Here is a 19,153-nt window from a genome sequence, read left to right on the forward strand (position 1 = left end):
AGAGAGTCATCAAAAGAAAGACAACCCTATGAGGCAAACACCATTATTTGACACAAAGACATCCAATCCACCTTACTTATACACTTCATCTTATTCAAATCTTTCAACTCTTCACCAATGTGGGATATCTCAAAATCAACCACAATTCACCAACATTTCAATACTTAATCCTCATGATGTCACCATAATACTCTTGATTCTTCCTTTAATATATATATAGATTTGGTGTCTCTCTATCTTCTTTATTTTTGGATTTTGTCTCTCACTTTAATCAATAACATTTGATGGTATACATATCTTTTTCTAAATATAATGTGTAAAATAACTAAACAAACTACATCCATTGTGGGTATTAACCCAACCAAATTAACATGTCCATGTGCCTCAAATAGAGGACATTGAATTAATAAAAGAACCAACAAGCAAAAGAAACCGATTTCATCAAAGTAGGGTTATTGAAGCTTACATCTTGCCATGGAACATTTAGATGGTGTTTATTTATTTATTTTTTAAAAACCCTCTTATTGTCCTCTTTATCTCTTACCCGATAAGAGGTTTGGATATTAAGACAATGTTTTATTTCGTGTTAAACCTCTTACCATCTTCTGATCCAACAAGTGGTAAGCCATCATGGACGGACCCAGGTTTGTGGTATAGGTGGCACATGTCAGCGTATTATTTCTAAAAAATTAGGTTTTGTAAACGATGCAACCATATTAATTTGTTGTGTGCCAACATATGTATTTTGAAATTACAACGAAAACAAGTTTTATTTGGTAGAGTTGGTTTGTAATGCTTTTATTCTACCCCACACCTAAGTTCGAATCATGTTAATGTCAATTTCTTAGTCAAATGGTGCCACCGTTTCAATTTGTTTCTTATAGTAAAACAATACCAACTTTTGAAAGTTTTCCCAATATTTTTTCTTATGATCAAATGGTGCCACCGTTTCAATTTTTTTTTTTGGGTCCGTTCATGTGAGCCATCATCTTATCCACCTCTTAAAGAATCCCCAACCTAAATGCCACTGCTTTCATGCTTCCATGGGATGAAAAGCTGGGATGGTTGCTCAACGACGGAGATCGACAGAGGGGGCATTATGGTGGAGTAATTCGCGGAGAAAAGAATACTGGTCAAGATGGTGGTTGTGTTAAAAATAGGAAGAAGCACGGTGAAGTGCAACTGATAGTTGCGATGCGGTGGCTAAAGGGGGATGAATGACGGTGGATTGTAGAGATTGGCCGGCGAAATAAAGAAATAAGGAGAATTGCAGTGGTCAAAAGAAAGAAAGGAGAAGAGAGCACCGGTCAAAATGAAAGAAGACACCATTTGACTAAGAAATTGACATTAACAGGATTCGAACTTGGGTATGGGGTGGAATAAAAGCATTGCAAACCAATTCTACCAAATAAAACTTGTTTTCGTTGTAGTTTCAAAATACATATGTTGGCACACAACAAATTAATATGGTTGAATAGTTTACAAAACCTAATTTTTTAGAAATAATACGCTGGCATGTGCCACCTATACCACAAACCTGGGTCCGTCCATGATGGCTTACCACTTGTTGGATCAGAAGATGGTAAGAGGTTTAACAGGAAATAAAACACTGTCTTAATATCCAAACCTCTTATCGGGTAAGAGATAAAGAGGATAATAAGAGGGTTTTTTTTTTGAAAAAATAAACACCATCTAAATGTTCCATGGCAAGATCGAAGCTTCAATAACCCTACTTTGATGAAATCGGTTTCTTTTGCTTGTTGGTTCTTTTATTAATTCAATGTCCTCTATTTGAGGCACATGGACATGTTAATTTGGTTGGGTTAATACCCACAATGGATGTAGTTTGTTTAGTTATTTTACACATTATATTTAGAAAAAAATATGTATACCATCAAATGTTATTGATTAAAGTGAGGGACAAAATCCAAAAATAAAGAAGATAGAGAGACACCAAATATGTTATAGAAGTGAAAGTAATAGCCAAAACTCCCATTCACTAATGGCAATTTAGTTGATGGCAGTACGATATGGAACCACAAGGGTGGTGTCTGATTGGTTTGTGTTTGACTCCAAAGGTCAAAAGTACCAGTAGGTCCCAGGTTCAAATACAAGGAAGAATAAAAATCCTCTTGTGGCCATGGAGGTTCAAATGCGGTGACTCTGGGTTATCAGCAAAGCAGGTGGTCACGTTGAGATTAATCGGCTCGTATAGCGGGTTGGATATCTAGGTTGATAAAAAAAAAAAAAACGATATGGGTTATAAAAATGAAACCACAAAAATACCTTTTGTTAAAACAAATTCAGAAAGACCTTTATGGTTAATTTATATAAATCACAAAAACCAAATTTGCACTTAACYCTAAAACGRTGATACMACTAACTTYATATCAAATACAGTAAMCATTATTATTACAACCCATAATTATAACAAGTTATCGTATGGGTTTACATAACCACAGTGACATCTTTGATTACAAATCAAAGAGATCATTTATTTTACCACGATTATTGATATTATCATCAAACTTACTAGAGGTACGTACATGGTAGATCATCATCATCATCAAACTTGGTATATTACAGTAGTAGTGGTAGGCAATAGATCATGATCATCTGGATCGACAGGTGATAAAACCCAATCCCCACTTTCATTAAGCACCATTCCTTTGTTCTTCTCAACCCACCATGACTGAGGTATCTGGTACTTCTCTTTCAGAAGATCAGCCGACATGTTCACCAAACCCAAACTCCTCCTCTGCTCTACTGATTTCCAATTAAACTCTCGATCCTTCCCATCGTAACCGGCCACAGTGTGCAACATACCCTCCAAGTTATGGAAATCAAAAGCATGAAGGATATCCAACCCACCTTTCTCTTTGAAGAATGGTGACTTTTTGCTATCAATCAGTATATCGATCCCAACGTCGACGTACAACAGCACATCTTTTGGTATCGTCACCAAAGTAGTTTTTTCGTCAATCCAATCCATTATCTTGCTTGGCCACTTAGGGACGATATCATTGATATTTTTTATGCTCAATACATTGAGGTTGGGTAGTTCCTCCATCTTGTTTTTGAAAGCCTGGTTACCCACTTGTGGAGAAGCGAAAACAAACGCCGATACCTTGATATCAGGCGTTGCAACATTCGCTGCAAGGTCAAAAGCAGATACGGTTGCTAGGCTTGCACCAAGACTGTGTCCAACGCACGTTATGCTTATTTTTTCATCTTTGTACTTAACCAGTAACTCTCTTACTCGTGCCAAGAGCTGTGTTCTAGCACTTGTTTTCACCAAAGTGGAATTTGGGTTACTGGTGTTATAAATTATAAGCCATCCTTCCATGACTTTTGGTTGGTCTATTGCTGCACCAATTAAGCTGGTAATACTCTTACCATTTGCAGAAGGCAGCAGCGGGTCAGCTGGCACAGGCCCGGCGTCTTTAATGTCGTTTATCCACTCGTAAGTTCGGACCGTCCCACGCCATACCACGCATATTTCGCGACGGCCTATCGACTTACTGAACTCATCGTTGGAAACTGCTACATACCCCATCCAGTTTGATTCAAATTCACTATTTTCACGAGACTTGTCATGGATGAGAAAAGCAAGCGGAAAGTCGACATGAGCGGTGGCGTAGATGAAAGAAGTGACGGTGTACTTTGATTCAGACAAAGGGAGCATGACTCCTTTGAAGAAGGAGCTCTTGCCGTACTGGCAGTAGCCTGCGTACTTAGAGCCCTCGTTGTTATTCAATGCTCGTTCAGCAGCTGAAGCAAGATCGCCATAGCCAAGAATAAGGGTACGTAGGTCTGGGTTCAAGGGGTCAAGAAGACCATCCCAGTTGTTGCTCCCATGCAACTCCTCGTAGGTTTTTGAAGCCATTTAGAAGGGGGGTTGAAGAGGAGGTGAATAACTAGCTTTTTTTTTTGCTTTGTTGCTGGTGTGCTTACATCTTGAAGAATGAGTCCCAATTTATAGCAAGTTCATGACAATGACGCTTTTCGCATGCAAAGCATGAAGGGTTTTTTTTTATAAAGATCGATGTACAGAATTAATGATTGGTTCTCAGAACTTACAGTTATATTTTTAATATGGGAAAGGTAAAAATCCTTACTAATGTGTATATTGCATTTAAATAAAATTAACTTGACATTTATTTATTTTTATTTTTTTTATTAACTTGGATATCCAACCCGCTATGCAAGCCGACTAATCTCAGGACGACCATCTGCTTTGCATATAGTCCGGAGTCACCGCATTTGAACCTCCATGGGCACAAGAGGATTTTTATTCCTCCTTGGATTTGAACCTGTGACCTTCTGATACTTTTAACATTTGGAGTCAAACTCAAACCAATTAAACACCACCTTTGTGGTTGACATTTATTTATTTTCTCTTTTATTTGAGGAAACCAATTTTTATAATTATTATTTCTAGAAAAACCAATATTTATTACGCATTAATTGTTGTATAGCTTAACTGACATAAGGCTTGAGTATTTGAGGAATTTTTTCAAAGATCAACGGTTCAAGTTTTGCAAGTCCATACCAGGGTTTCTGTGATTAGTCGAGATCCATACATATTGACCTAGACATCTAGCGTTAACCAAAAAAAAATTATTATTTTGGAAAACTAAATTATAATTATAACTTTGTTTTTATTTTTATTTTTATTTTGAGAATATATATAGATTTGGTCAGCAGATTTTTCAAAATAATTTTTTTTAATTTACATTGCCAAAATATACGAATAAAACTATAAAAGCAGCAAATGAACAAGCAAGTCGGTGGGTTAGGTGAAGCTATTCAAGATATGCCATCAATACATGAATTTTTTCTTAAAAGGAGTATGAATGTATAAGTTAATATTGAAAATAAATTTTAATCAAGTCCTGTAAGGTTGAAAAAGGTACACGAGACTACCTGGATAACTGCTTACCAAGTCACTTTACTTTATTGAATGAATATGACAATGACTAAGGGACCGTTTACCAAACACTTACCAGAAAAATGTTTACCGGTAAAATTTAACACTATTATTTACTTATCGGATAAGATTTTAGTCCATCATAATGACATCGTATGCAACAATTTACCCGGTAAGCGCTTACCGTAGTAAGAGTCGTCGTCCTTACTTACCGGGTAAGACTTATTATGTCCTTTGTCTCGCTCTTACCGGATAAGATTCTTGATTCTTACAATATTCTTCAGATGAGGTAATGTTACTTGATAAGCTCTTATCCGGGTAAACGTTTGGTAAACGGCCCCTAAAATTTTTATCCGGTAAGAACGAAGGCAAAAATCGAGAGTCTTACCCGGTAAATAAGAACGAAGACTCTTACCATGGTTAGCGCTTAACGATTGATACCTTTTTTTTCAAAAATCCTCCTTTTTTCTAGCGAACTGATAGAACAATTAAACAGATTAGCAAAACACTTAAATACTTCTACATTTAGCGAAATCAGGAGGTTTCAGGTTCAAATCCAATGAGGAATAAAAATTCTCTTATGGTTACGGAGGTTCAAATGCGATGACTCCGGTCTCCGGGCTATCTGTAAAGCAGGTGGTCGCACTGGGATTAGTCGGTTCGCATAGCACGGATTGGATATCCAGGTTAATAAAAAAAAAAAAGTTGTCTAGTCGTCAAAGGGGATCCATTGTCATCTTTTCTCTTCATCACCGCCATGGAAGTTCTTGACGGGCTTATAACGGAAGCCAAGAATATCAAGCTGATAAAAGGTTTGGAGATCGGTTCTGATAATAAATAATTACGTATTCTTAGATGTTTCTTCTTCGCTTCGGGATTTCGTTTAAATTTAGCTAAAGGCGATCTTTTCGACGTGGGTGTGGGAGAGAATGTTTTCGACAGAGCTGCTAGAGAACTTAATTGTAAGGTTAGGAAATTTCCAAGTAAATATCTCAGGGTTCCGTTGGGTACAAATATGTCCAGGGCTGAAGTGTGGGATCCGATTATAGAGAGGTTCCAAAAAAGACTAAATAGATGGAAGGTTAAAACGCTAAAGTTCGGAGGGAGATGGGTATCGACTTAAGCAGTGCTCGGTATCATCGCAAGCATACTACCTTTCGATTTTCAAAGCTCCCAAAAAGGTGATCGGCTCATTGGAGAAACTAAGAAGAGACTTCTTTTGGGGATCGGAAAAAGAGAACAGAAAAATGGCTTGGATTTACCGGAGAACCGTGCTTAGAGACAAGAAAAATGTTGTGGCCTTGGAAGTATTTTCGCTTCTAATCTATCCCTTCTTGCAAAATGGCCCTGGAAATTTAAGAGCGACCGTAGCTCCCCCGTGGGCGAAAATTATTAAATCAATTTATGGAGTCAATTATGGTTTTTCTTTGGAACGGGGGATTCGAGCATATGTAGTCCGTAGGTGGTGCAGTGAGATCGTTGGGCTTCTTCACATTAATTTCGACGAGTTGTGTTTGAGCAGATCGGGAATGGTCTTAATACGGCTTTTTAGACCGATACTTTGGAAGGGTCCTGTCCGTTTTCCTCTCTATTTCCTAGACTTTTCGCTCTAGAAAATGAGAGGCAAGCAACCGTTGCTGATAGCACTAAGACGGAAAGCCCTCGGTCTTGGCGAAGACCCATCCGAGATGGTAGAGAATCCGAGGATCTAGATCAATTGAGGGAGGCTATTGGAGATTGTTCACTGTCCAAGAATCCTAACAGAAGATAGTCTTGGTCTCTAAATGCCAATGGTTTATTTTCAGTGAGTTCCTTGAGATTTATCATTGAGAAAGCATTATTGGGGTCTGCGAAAAAGAGACGGTATGGAACTCTATCACTCCTCCTAGAGTCAATATCTTTATGTAACGGGTTATGCTTGATAGAATCCCAACCCGAGATAACTTATTGAAGAGGAAGATAGATATTGATTCAGCGTTATGCCCGGTATGTGGGTCAGATACCGAAACCTCAAGGCATTTGATGTTTGACTGCGGGGGTCCGGCGGTTTTTGGAGCCATAGTGGTCTTTCCCCTTTCCTGATTACAAGACGATGGAGGACGTGATCGATGGTATCAGATCTGCAAACCAGCATGGAGCTGTTAAGACAACTTTGGAAGCGATGTTTTTCCTTGGATGCTACATATTGTGGCGTTTCAGAGGCAAATAATTATCAAGAAATGTAAACAAACATAAATTGAAATCTGTTCATGAATAGAGGCGAAAAATAGCAAGAAATTGAAGCAATCAGCAAATTGATCAATGGAAGAAATCAAGCACCAACCTGAAATTTGTGTAGGAATTGAATATAGCCAGTGGAAATCAAGGCAACAACCTAATTGAAGAGGCAAGATGAGCTACGACAAGCTTGGTAACGATTCATTAGAAGAAATCGAAGCACCAACCTGAACTTTGTGTAAATACCAAAGAGGCAAGAGCGGTTCCGGTACAGATAGAACCAGAAATCAATAGTCACGGACTCACAACGCACTTGTGGTTTGTGTGGGAGTCTGCGATGGTTAAACAAATACGCAAATTTACTAATAACATGTGAATATGAAGTGATTTAACTACAAAAATAAATGTATTCAATTACTTATTAAAGTATATTCACATCTGAATAATAAATAATATAAAATCTATTTACAGTTTACCCAAGGCACACACATGTAAACTTATATATTATTCAAATGTGATTTATCGACTACTTTGTCACTTACTTAATCTGTTATAAATCACTACTAGAGAAAGGGCATTGGTGACGAATAATAATGAGGGATTGGCGATGGAATGTGTTAATTTGTCGCCTACCCGTCACTAATCCTAATAAGATATATTATGTACACTTTAATGCCTAAATTACGTAGTAACCAATGGTAATTGGATGCTCAAAGTACCCCTATTTAATTTGAGATAGTATTTAATTGTTTGCTATATTTTAAAATGTGAAAGAAAAGGGTTTTCCATAGGTCTTGTGTATATATGTGTGTGTAAAATCAAATAACAAGATCGGATTGTTTGGATGATCGAGGACGTGATAGGATTGTTTGGATCACGTGAGGATACATGGAGGCACTTAACATGACGAAATTAACATATGCTCCTAAGAGCGACAGAAGAACATGGTAACAAAATGCAAACATGAAGAAATAATTTGCAAAAAATTAAGTCAATAAATGAAAACTAAACCATAAGGGTGGTACTTGATTGGTTTGAACTTGAACTCTAAATGTCAAAAGTACCAGAAGATCCCAAATTCAAATCTAAATAGGAATAAAAATCCCCTTGTGGCCACGGAAGTTAAAATTAATACAGTGACTCTGGACTATATGCAAAATAGATGATCGTTCTGAGATTAATTGGCTCGCATCATGGATTAGATATCCAGGTTAATAAAAAATTGAAAACTAGAAATTTAACAAACCATATGAATGAGACATTAATCAATTTATGTATATAAAGGCATAAGTCTTGAATAATGCATATATTAATTCCCCCACCTCCATATGTCGATCAACCTCCCATTAAGTGAGTCACATCAATTCGCGTCACAGAAGGATATATTAATCAATTTATGTATAAATGTGACCTGACATCTCAAAAAACATCAATCTTTCTTCTTTATTTTTTAGATCGTAAACAAAACAAACATTTAGCGAATCATTCACGAAACGTTCGATTGAAAGTTCGTTCATATTCGTTTATTTAATAAATGAATGAATATGAACACATTATTTTGGTTCGTTTAGTTAAATGAACAAACATGAATAATGGTTTTGTACCATTGTTCATTCATCTATGTTCGTTTATGTTTATATATATATATATATATATATATATATATATATATAATGACATTAATATGTAAAATCGATAATTAAATGAAGTTTTTTAGAATTCTTTTTTTATTCCCCATAACTTTACGCGGTTTTACATTTTGTTATATTATCTTAGAGGAATGAAATGATAAGTAATGGTAGTTGTTTTTTTTCATTTGTGTTTATTTGTTTATATTCATTTATATTTGTTTAAGTTCGTTTAGCATCTTAATTAAATAACACATTCTCTTAACGAACGAATATGAACACAAAAAATTTCATTCATTTACATTCGTTTGGTTAGCCATATTAATGAACGAACATGAACAAACAAAATTTCTTAACCAAAAAAATAAGAATACAAATATTCAGTTCGTTTACCGTTCGTGTTTGTTCATTTGTTCGATTAAGTTAAACGAACGAACATAAACACAAAAAGTTTCATTCGTTTACCATTCATGTTCACCTCGTTTGTTCGATTAAAGTAAACGAACGAACACGAATAAGCCTATGTCTGTGTTCGTGCGACTCGTTTATAACCCTAATCATCTTAGGTGTGGTGGAAACTGGTGGTTTTGTTACTATGACTAGAACAATATAATATCGTCTTTCAACACTTATCAATCTGGACAAAAAGAGTGCAATTTATTTCATAGTAGGAACTCAGATTGTTGTGATAAAGGGTGGGGATAATTCTGAAAACAAAAAAAAATCTTGACTAGTGTCACATTAAACATGAAAATCTAGTCGAAATCATTTTTGAAACGAAGTTAACATAAGCGTTTTCAATAAAAGATTTTGTCAAGCTCAATTTAACATCGTCATTGTTATAAGCTTGATAAAGTTGTCCTAACCGCCTTGTAAACAAACAACGACTAGCCAAGGCTTAATGACTCAAAAATCGTTTTACCTTTCGAAAAGATAACGTAACAATCGAAAATATTTCAAAATACATTACCTTTTATCGTTTAAAACAGAACTTGGTACATATATAATTGTAATATATGTATCATTTTCTAAAAATAATACATTACCTTTTATCGATTTGGGCTCACTAATTTTTGGTAATTGAGTATCATTTTCTAAAAATAATTGAATAACGTCTAGTTAATTATGATTGCATTATAATATTAAAGATTGCACCACAAGGGTGGTGCCTGATTGGTTTGAGCTTGTCCAAATGTCGAAAGTATCAGGAGGTCCCGGGTTCAAATCCAAGGAGGAATAAAAATCTCCTTGTGGTCAAGGAGGTTCAAATGCGGTGACTCCGAGCTATGTGCAAAACAGGTAGTCGTTATGGGATTAGTCGACTCGCATAGCGGGTTAGATATCCAGGTTAATAAAAAAAATGTGAATAAAAGCATAATAGTTATTGAACTTTTATGTAGGTCATGTTTCGATATTAATATACGGTACAGAGACCGTTGACAATGATAAGTAATATTTTGCATTAACTTTTGCTACTAAAAATTGGCACATGAACAACATGGGTGTAAGAGCATCCACATAAATTTTCTTCGGGGACCCCATCATAAATACTATCGGGTATAGATTGATGGATATACGTACATATCATGTTCATAAATAAATACTCTCTCTATGATTGATGAATATAAAAACCACGTCAAATACAATTTTATTAATTATAATAACTGAAGGTTGTTTATTTATAACTTAATGAGCTTGATGGTCTGAACAGTTTAAGCGTTCAGGCATACATAAGTGTTTCTTTATGACATGATCGTTAAGCCATTAAGCCAAAATGGCTATATGGAATAAGTTAGAATCCCTCACTTGTCCCTATTAAGTCACTCCAAAAAAATTAGTACCAGAAATGATCTAACTCTCTCTTTTTGCCACCCTCAAATCTATCGGTATCCCGTTCCTTAATCAGACATAATCATAATTTATCTAGACAGATAACTTGATTTTAACTCATACAAATCATGATAGGAGAAAAGGTTAAAAACTTGTGGGTTTATATTAGAGTGAAGCGAGGCCTATGGTTTACATTATTTCACACCTTGGCCCCTATCTCAAATTTTTTTTAACGCCATGGGTCCTATATCACTAACTCCAGTTAATAACCTTTGTTAACTTAAAGCCAGTTTGGTCATTTTACCTTTTGTCATATCATAATACATTATAGTATTTATATATAATAAAATAAATTACATTTTGAACTTGTGGTTTACTTGAAATCAAATTTTGTTTCCTAAACAAAATAACCTTTGTGGTTTACATTATTTCATACCAGGATGAGTGTTGGAGGAGTTGGTGAGCTAAACTTGCTAACAAGTTTACACTCAAAAATCCGGTTTGTTAGTAGTAATATTTGTCGGACTATATTTGACATTATCTTGTATTGATCTTCTTTTAGATAGATGACAAACCAATCCGCTTCAGTGACGATCTTGACCTCACTTGTTAGTCTTCAATTTCGTTGAAAGATTTTTGTTCTTGGATCAATACAGATAGTTACAAAGACTTTTACAAAGAAAATCCTTTTTTTTTTCTATTCTGAAATATAAGCTTTATATCGGATTGCAGTTATAGAATAATTTATGAAATGAAAGCATAAAATTCATAAACTAACTTAGAATAAAAAATGGGTTCTTGAAAATCAAGATGGAATGACTTAGAATGATAAGTCAATCAAATTCTCCAATTTGGATGGAGAATAATCAAATCGAAGATTTAAATTTTATCTGAGCTATGGATCCGACGAGAGTAAAATCTAAAACCTTAATCCTAAGGTTTGGATGTCAATCCATAGAAGTCATATATGATATAATGTCGTATATCGGATATGTGTATTATAAGACAAATAATAAGAATATTTTTCTAAGTGTTGTATTGGATGCTAGTTGATTATTTACAAATCTAATGGTTGAGACCAACAACCCTGTTGTTTACTCAGAATCTGGACATAGTCTTCTAAATGGACAATCTACGACAAAAATCCTGAACTTTTACTTTTCATTACACTAATGGACCCTCAAATTAACACCATAAATAAGACATGTTAATGAAGGATGTGCATAAGGACAATTCAATATATTTACCTTTCTTCTTTTGGCCTCCTTCCTCAACTCAAGAACATGGCAACCCCATCATGCATGCAAGAGTTTAATGGAGAAAAATCCTACAAGTTTTGACCAACATAATCAAGTATTCTATCGTATGCAATTTAGTGTTCGTTCATTTTCCAAATTGTCTCATCCTTAACCACCACAATAAAAAGGGCAAAGGCTATGAATCTCAAGAACAAGGCAACGCTTCTGGGATGGAATGGATCTAAGATCGTAGCCCATGTTTATTTTTATTCTAAACACACCATATTCATAGAAAACAAATGAGAAATCAAGTTCATCTTCACAAATGATTATACTATAAAAATAGAATTTGAACCAAATTGAATCAAAAACAAAGATAATCTACATAAATTAGTTTTTATCGAATGCAATGTACAAAAACAAAAGCAAAAGACCCTAAAACTCTAAATCAACCACTAAAATAAAAAAACCCTACAACTCTAAATCAAACCCTAATGCTTGGGAGTTAATTATAGTGGATCTTGAAGAAGTGGTACCGATTTTGATTCCGGCAAAAATAACCTACTAATTAACCCCTATGTATTGTCATGTTCATCACCTAAGTCTGATTCTAACAAATCCAGAGTTTGTTGTGCCACCTCTGTTTCTTGCACCTTTCGTTTTTTGTTGACCTTTGGAGCCAAGCTCAAACCAATCAGGCACCACCCTTATGGTTTTTTTTTTTTGATAAACCTGGATATCCAACCTGCTATGCGAGTCGACTAATTCCAGGGCGACCACCTGCTTTGCAGGTAGCCCGAAGTCACCGCATTTGAATCTCCGTAGCCACAAGGGGATTTTTGTTCCTTCTTGGATTTGAACCTGTGACCTCCAGACACCTTTAACCTTTGAACCCAAGCTCAAACCAATAAGGCATCACCCTTATTATTTTTATACCAATTAATCTTAATTTGATCGATTTGGGCTCACTAATTTTTCGTAATTGAGCATCATTTTCTAAAAATAATCGAATAACCTCTAGTTAATTATGATTGCATCATAATATTAAAGATTGTGAATAAAAGCATAATAGTTATTGAACTGTTATGTTTTCCTATTCTATTATTTTAATTGGCACATGAGCAACATGGGTGTAAGAGCATCCACATAAATTTTCTTCATCGACCCCATCATAAATACTATCGGGTACAGATTGATGGATATACGTACATATCATATTCATAAATAAATACTCTCTCTATGATTGATGAATATAAAAACCACGTCAAATACAATTTTATTAATTATAATAACTAAAGGTTGTTTACCTATAACTTAATGAGCTTGATGATCTGAACAGTTTAATCGCTCAATCATACAAAAGTGTTTCTTTATGACGTAATCATTAAGCCGTTAAGCCATTAAATCAAAATGGCTATATAGAATAAGTTAGAATCTCTCACTTGTCCCTATTAAGTCACTCCAAACAAATTAATACCGGAAATGTATTAGAAATTATTTAACTCTCTCTTTTTGCCACCTTCAATTAAATCTATCGGTATCTCGTTCCTCAACCAGACATAATCATAACTTATCTAGACAGATAACCTAATTTTAACTCATACAAGTCTTAATAGGAGAAAAGGTAAAGAAGTTGTAGGTTTATATTAGAGTGAATTAAATGTTTGGTCCTTGTGGATTGAACACATTATGTGTTCTTAAAATAAAATAATTATAGAAGAGAGCCCTATGGTTTACATTATTTCACACCTTGGCCCCTATCTCATATTTTTTAATGCCATGGGTCCTATATCGCTAACTCCAGTTAATAACCTCTGTTAACCACTAAAATAAAATAAAAACCCTACAACTCTAAATCAAACCCTAATGCTTGGGAGCTAATTATAGTGGATCTTGAAGAAGTGGTACCGATTTTGATTCCGGCAAAGATAACCTACTAATTAACCCCTATGTATTGTCATGTTCATCACCTAAGTCTAATTCTAACAAATCCGGAGTTGTTGTGCCACCTCTGCTTCTTGCACCTTTCGTTTTTTGTTGGGCTATCGAAGAAAATGCAGGCTATTGTCTTCCCATAGTGGTGGTGATTGTTTTTTATTCACGAGGAAAAGGTTATAGTCATGTAGATGAGGTTGTCACCATTTGTCATCTCTGCGATAATGTTGCTAGTCGGATGGTAAAGATCACTAAGAACACCGACATGATTCGTGAGGGATATTGTCATGGAACCCATGGCTACTGCTAGTCTAGACATATGAAGAAGGAAAGAGAAGAAGAAATAAAACAAAGATTAATTATACAAATAAAAAAAGTTACATCAAATATTCAAAATGTCCAAATTACCCCTCATGTGATCAGAGCATGTGAGGTAATTAACAGTCCTTGTTTAACGGTGTTTACTCGAGGGACCATGGATGTTATAAGAATGAAAAGTTATGAACCACCCATGCAAATAGTGCCTTTGAAGGAAAATATCCAAATTTCAGGCAAACCATAGGACCATCGGTGTATTTCACTCTATGTTCCCTGATTGATATATTTTGGAATCGTCTTAATTATCCTCTTAAAAACTCTTTTTTGTTTACAATTCCTCTCATTTTAAATATATAATACGTTTGTCGTGTGATTATACACGTAACATTTCAACAGTATACGATTCACAATACGTGTTGGCAATGATACAATGGGAAAATAGAAGTATTAATTATGTTTTGCTACTAAAAGTGGGATGTGAGACACATGGGTATTAGAGCATCCACATTAACTTTTTCTTCATGAACCGCTCCATAAATTCTATTTGTGTGGACTCATGAATTCAGAAACCACGTGAAATATACTATTTCATCTTCTTTGGAATTCCACATTAATTAAATTTATGTTATATCGTATTAATATATATATATATATATATATATATATATATTAGAGTATTTTTATCCCTTCTAAGTAATTTATTAGTTAATTTGATTGAGTTTCACCTATTCTTGTATATAATCTTCTTCATATATCCATTTTTTGTCTTATATAAGCCTTCTTCCATCGTTTTCCTTTCTCTAATCTAATGAATTAAAATCTTTTGAATATATATATATATATATATATATATATTGATCATGGGGCATGGATCTACGTATTGATGGCGTATCTGAAAAAACAAAATAAACAAACTTTTGAAAGATTTATGCACTAAGAGTAGAAAATAGAATAGGTTTGCCAGGAGAGTGCTTTTTTTTTCCTCAAGAGTTCCTTGAAACTCGATCTTATTAAGCCTTAGAGGTACGATCCATTTCTTACATACTCCCTCCCTAAGAAGGTTTCAGATACTTATTGTTCAAACTTTCAGAAAACAAATTCCTCTTTATTAAACGCTTCAACTAATTGGTCAAAAGAATAATCGACGTCATAATTCAGATCTTGTTGTGCAGTGCTACTAGAAACTATAAGAGAGGGTGTTATAGTATATAGATAGAAAAAAAAATATCATAGATATGATTAAACATACGACCGTCCATTTGGTCCATGATGATGAATAGCTCCTCGTGAGTCAATTTATGTAACTCATTAATTTGCTTTGTTTGACCTAGTCAACTCATATTCTATGGCTATGGTTGATAGGGCTATTTGTATTAAAAAAGATAAGACACTTGAACGACTTCGATCAACAGGCATTAATAATTCTTATATAAATATGAATAATACAAAAAAAAAATTGTTCTTCTAATTAAAATCGACGAATGATATTTTAGATGTCCTGGCCGGTAAAAACTTAAATTTGATCCTCAATCCTTTTTCTAATTATATTATTTTTTAAACTTTTTATTATTAAATTCAATTCGTTATTATATTCTCACCAATAGAAGTATTGATGGTAAATCATTAGGAGAGAAAATACATGAAATATTTTAATAATAAGAATCTGTGTTGTATAGTATTTTCAAAATGGAAAATCAACTGGAGTTTGATATAATTTATTTTCATAGTTTTTTGGTTTTGATTCTGTATTTTAGAAAAAATTTAAAGAATCTGTTAAAGATGCTCTTATAAAGGAATTGTGTACCAGACTTTAACTAATTATAACTAGAATTGGAAAACTATCAATAGAAGACTGTAAAATACCGATGAAATAACCAAAGGGCCTTTGGCCTAGCGGTATCGTAGCCCTTGGCCTTCTAGGAGGTCAGGGGTTCAAACCTCACCATAGGTGAGGAGGGTATGTGAGTTTATTTGTTGCATTGCCGTATATAAATATTATATACTTAAAAAAAATACCGATGAAATACAGATAAAGAAAAGGAAAGTATTTTATGTAACAAAGGAAGAATAAAAGAAATTGAAGAGATTTAAATACACAAGAGAATAGAGATAGTGATTTAGCAATCAAATTTTAAAGTCATATTGAACATGTGGTTTTATTTGAGGTATATAATATTTGACTAAATTCCATTGTCGTTCTATGTGGTTTCTCAAAATTTTGATACCGTCCTTGAAATAAGAGTAAATCGCAATTTTGGTCCTTGTGGTTTGTTTTTTTTTTTGGATTGGGTTCTTATAAAAATTTTATTGCAAGAAAACTCCGATGATATATAAAAATGTTTGGTTTTGGTCCCTTTCATTGACAGTTGTTAATTCCATCTCTTAAACGAGGGCCATTTTTGTCTTTTTTTTTTCGTTTTCTTTTCTAAAAAATTGCAATTTACTCTTTTATATTGCTACACAATCACCCCCTATGCAGCCGACAACTATTATTGTACCACCGGTTCAATCAACCACCACTAATTCGGCCCATCACAAATACGGGACCACCACCATTTCAACTGATCACCACCATCAATGTCTCACGTAACCGACAACCATTATTGAACATGTGGTTTTATTTGAGGAAATCCATGTCAATGCAATAATATCATAAAACCAGCTCATATAAAACCTTTCAAAATTAGTGATCAGATAGTAGGCTTCAAGCATTGCATCATTTTCACTTTGGTAAGAAGTGTAAGTTGAGTACAAGGGATATGATATCGGTCTTTTTGTGATCAGAGATTGAGTTTGTGAGGATTGATAGCTAGTGACAAGGATCTTTATGGCAGAGATAAAAAAATAGCAAAAGAATTATGGCATTGTTGGATGATTTGTTTAGCAAATAAGGAATCTAGGTAAAGTTGATCGAATTGTTTAGCGAATAAGGAATATAAGCAAAGTTGATCAAATTGTTTAGCAGATAAGGAATACAGACAAAGTTGATCGAATTTTATGTGATGTTTGTAGGTTGCGCATGTAAGCATGTAATTTCACTCTCCATGCAACAGTATTTATGCTCACGATGTTTTTACAATGTGTCAAATATTCACACGGTGATAGTGAAGTGACATGGATCTATGAAAGTCTCGAGGAATTTTCATAAGAGCAAAATACCGGGTTTCATCCACATTTTGAGAATTAAATCGTAAGAGCATGACAAATCGATGATGCTTGGTTGAAAAGAGAATAATCAAGTATTGCACATTCTTTAGATTATTGTAATCACTATACATAGTACTATATATGGGAACCAAGATGATTCGAGAAAAATATACATGTGTATATTAATATTAATTATTATATATTACTATTAATTATAATAATATTAATTATTAATAAATAAAAATAAATATTAATTGTTACTAATATTAGTTAAATAGTAATTAATATTTGTTGCAAATTATTAAATATATTCTACATTAATACTAACTATTAATTATTTAAAATTAATATTAACCATATGAATTTATTTTTATTATTATTCAAAATACAAATATAACAATTTTATAATATTTATGTAAGTTACTTAAAAATAAAAGTTATACTTATTTTATTTCATAGATAATAATGGTTATTTAAAATCATAAATTAGTGTATAATTTTTTTCTAAAATTTGTTTTAACAAATCCTAAATTTATAATATACATAATAATCAAGTTAAATTTCTTTTAAGCAACATATCATATTATTAAATATTTATTTAGTTATAGTATACATTATTGTAATTGATTAATTCTATAAGATGTTATTTTTTATCATTTTACATGATTTTCAGCTAGTTTTTGTCAAACGATTTGTTCATAAACTAACTTATCTGCCACCAGTTAGTTTATCAATTAGTTTATATATATATTATAAAACATTATATTATTATGTAAAATATTATATTCTATATACACACACATAGGAGTGCTCAAAAACCCAAACCAACTCTACCAACCCAACCCAATGCGAGATAACCCAAACCAAAGTAACTTGATCTCTAATCGAGTGGTAAAATTTTCAAACTGTAAGTATTGAGTTGGAATTGGATTACAATTGTTTGAACCCAACCCAACCCAATCCAACCCGATGAACACGACATCCTTTTATGTGATACTCATATATTTTTATATAAAAATATGTAAAATCCCAAGTTTTAGATGTAATTATAACCATGAATTTGGATCATAGATTCACATTCTGATTATGTGGTTGTTTCTGTACAGAACTACCACATCTTGCTCTGAGTCAAATCATCACAAACTCACCCACTACATACACCTGCTTGTGTATCTAATTTGCACCAAGTAAAAGAAAAAAATTATTATTCGATTTGAGACACAAAATAAGTTTATTAAATCTTTATGTGCAATGTTTAAGTATATAAATCAAGTAGAAACATGCTATATAGGTAGAACGTTGATAGAATACCTGCTTTCTCCATACACACTCATTTTGATTAACCCGATCAATACAAAGGTGAGTGCAAGAATCAGATGTGATTTTAGTGTAAAATCGCATGTGATTATATAAATACACACATTTAAAAAAGTAGGTAATTATATTTTTATTTTTATTTCTCAGAAACTCCAAAATTAAAAAAATTAAAAATAATACTAAAATATCCGTCGGTAATTACAAACGGATTACCAACGGGTATTTTCATTGTTTTAATTTTTTAATTATTCATTTCGTCCACTACAAGAAAAATGACCTTCAGAGAAGCTTTTGTTTTGTACTTAAAAGTCTTAAAAGCTTCTCTAAAGCCTTTAGATAAGCTTTTCAATTTTGTCAAAGACCTTCTCTGTGTGACAGTAGGTGAAGGTTTTAGAGACGGTTTTCGAAGGGTGTATTTTTGTTAGCCGTTAGAGACGCTTAATTGAGGCTTTAGATACACTTTTAAAACTTCTCTAAAGGTCAGTCAACTTTTTATTCAAAGCTTCTCTAAAAGTATATATATTAGTGACACTTTTCAAGTATTTGTGACGGTTTGTAAGAGTTACTAAAAGATACTTTTAGAGAAGATAATG

General features: G+C 33.5%; 1 protein-coding gene across 1 annotated transcript; it reads right to left on the reverse strand.

Annotated features, from left to right (window-relative positions):
* Positions 1-2,387: 2,387 nt before the first annotated feature.
* Positions 2,388-3,943, reverse strand: LOC112511285 (phospholipase A1-IIdelta-like). Its single transcript, XM_025116851.1, has one exon. It carries the CDS (start codon positions 3,884-3,886, stop codon positions 2,567-2,569), a length of 1,320 nt encoding a protein of 439 aa, XP_024972619.1. The 5' UTR covers positions 3,887-3,943; the 3' UTR covers positions 2,388-2,566.
* Positions 3,944-19,153: the final 15,210 nt, after the last annotated feature.

Source organism: Cynara cardunculus (assembly GCF_001531365.2).
Source record: "Cynara cardunculus var. scolymus isolate 2C chromosome LG 4, CcrdV1, whole genome shotgun sequence".
Lineage (NCBI taxonomy): Eukaryota > Viridiplantae > Streptophyta > Magnoliopsida > Asterales > Asteraceae > Cynara > Cynara cardunculus.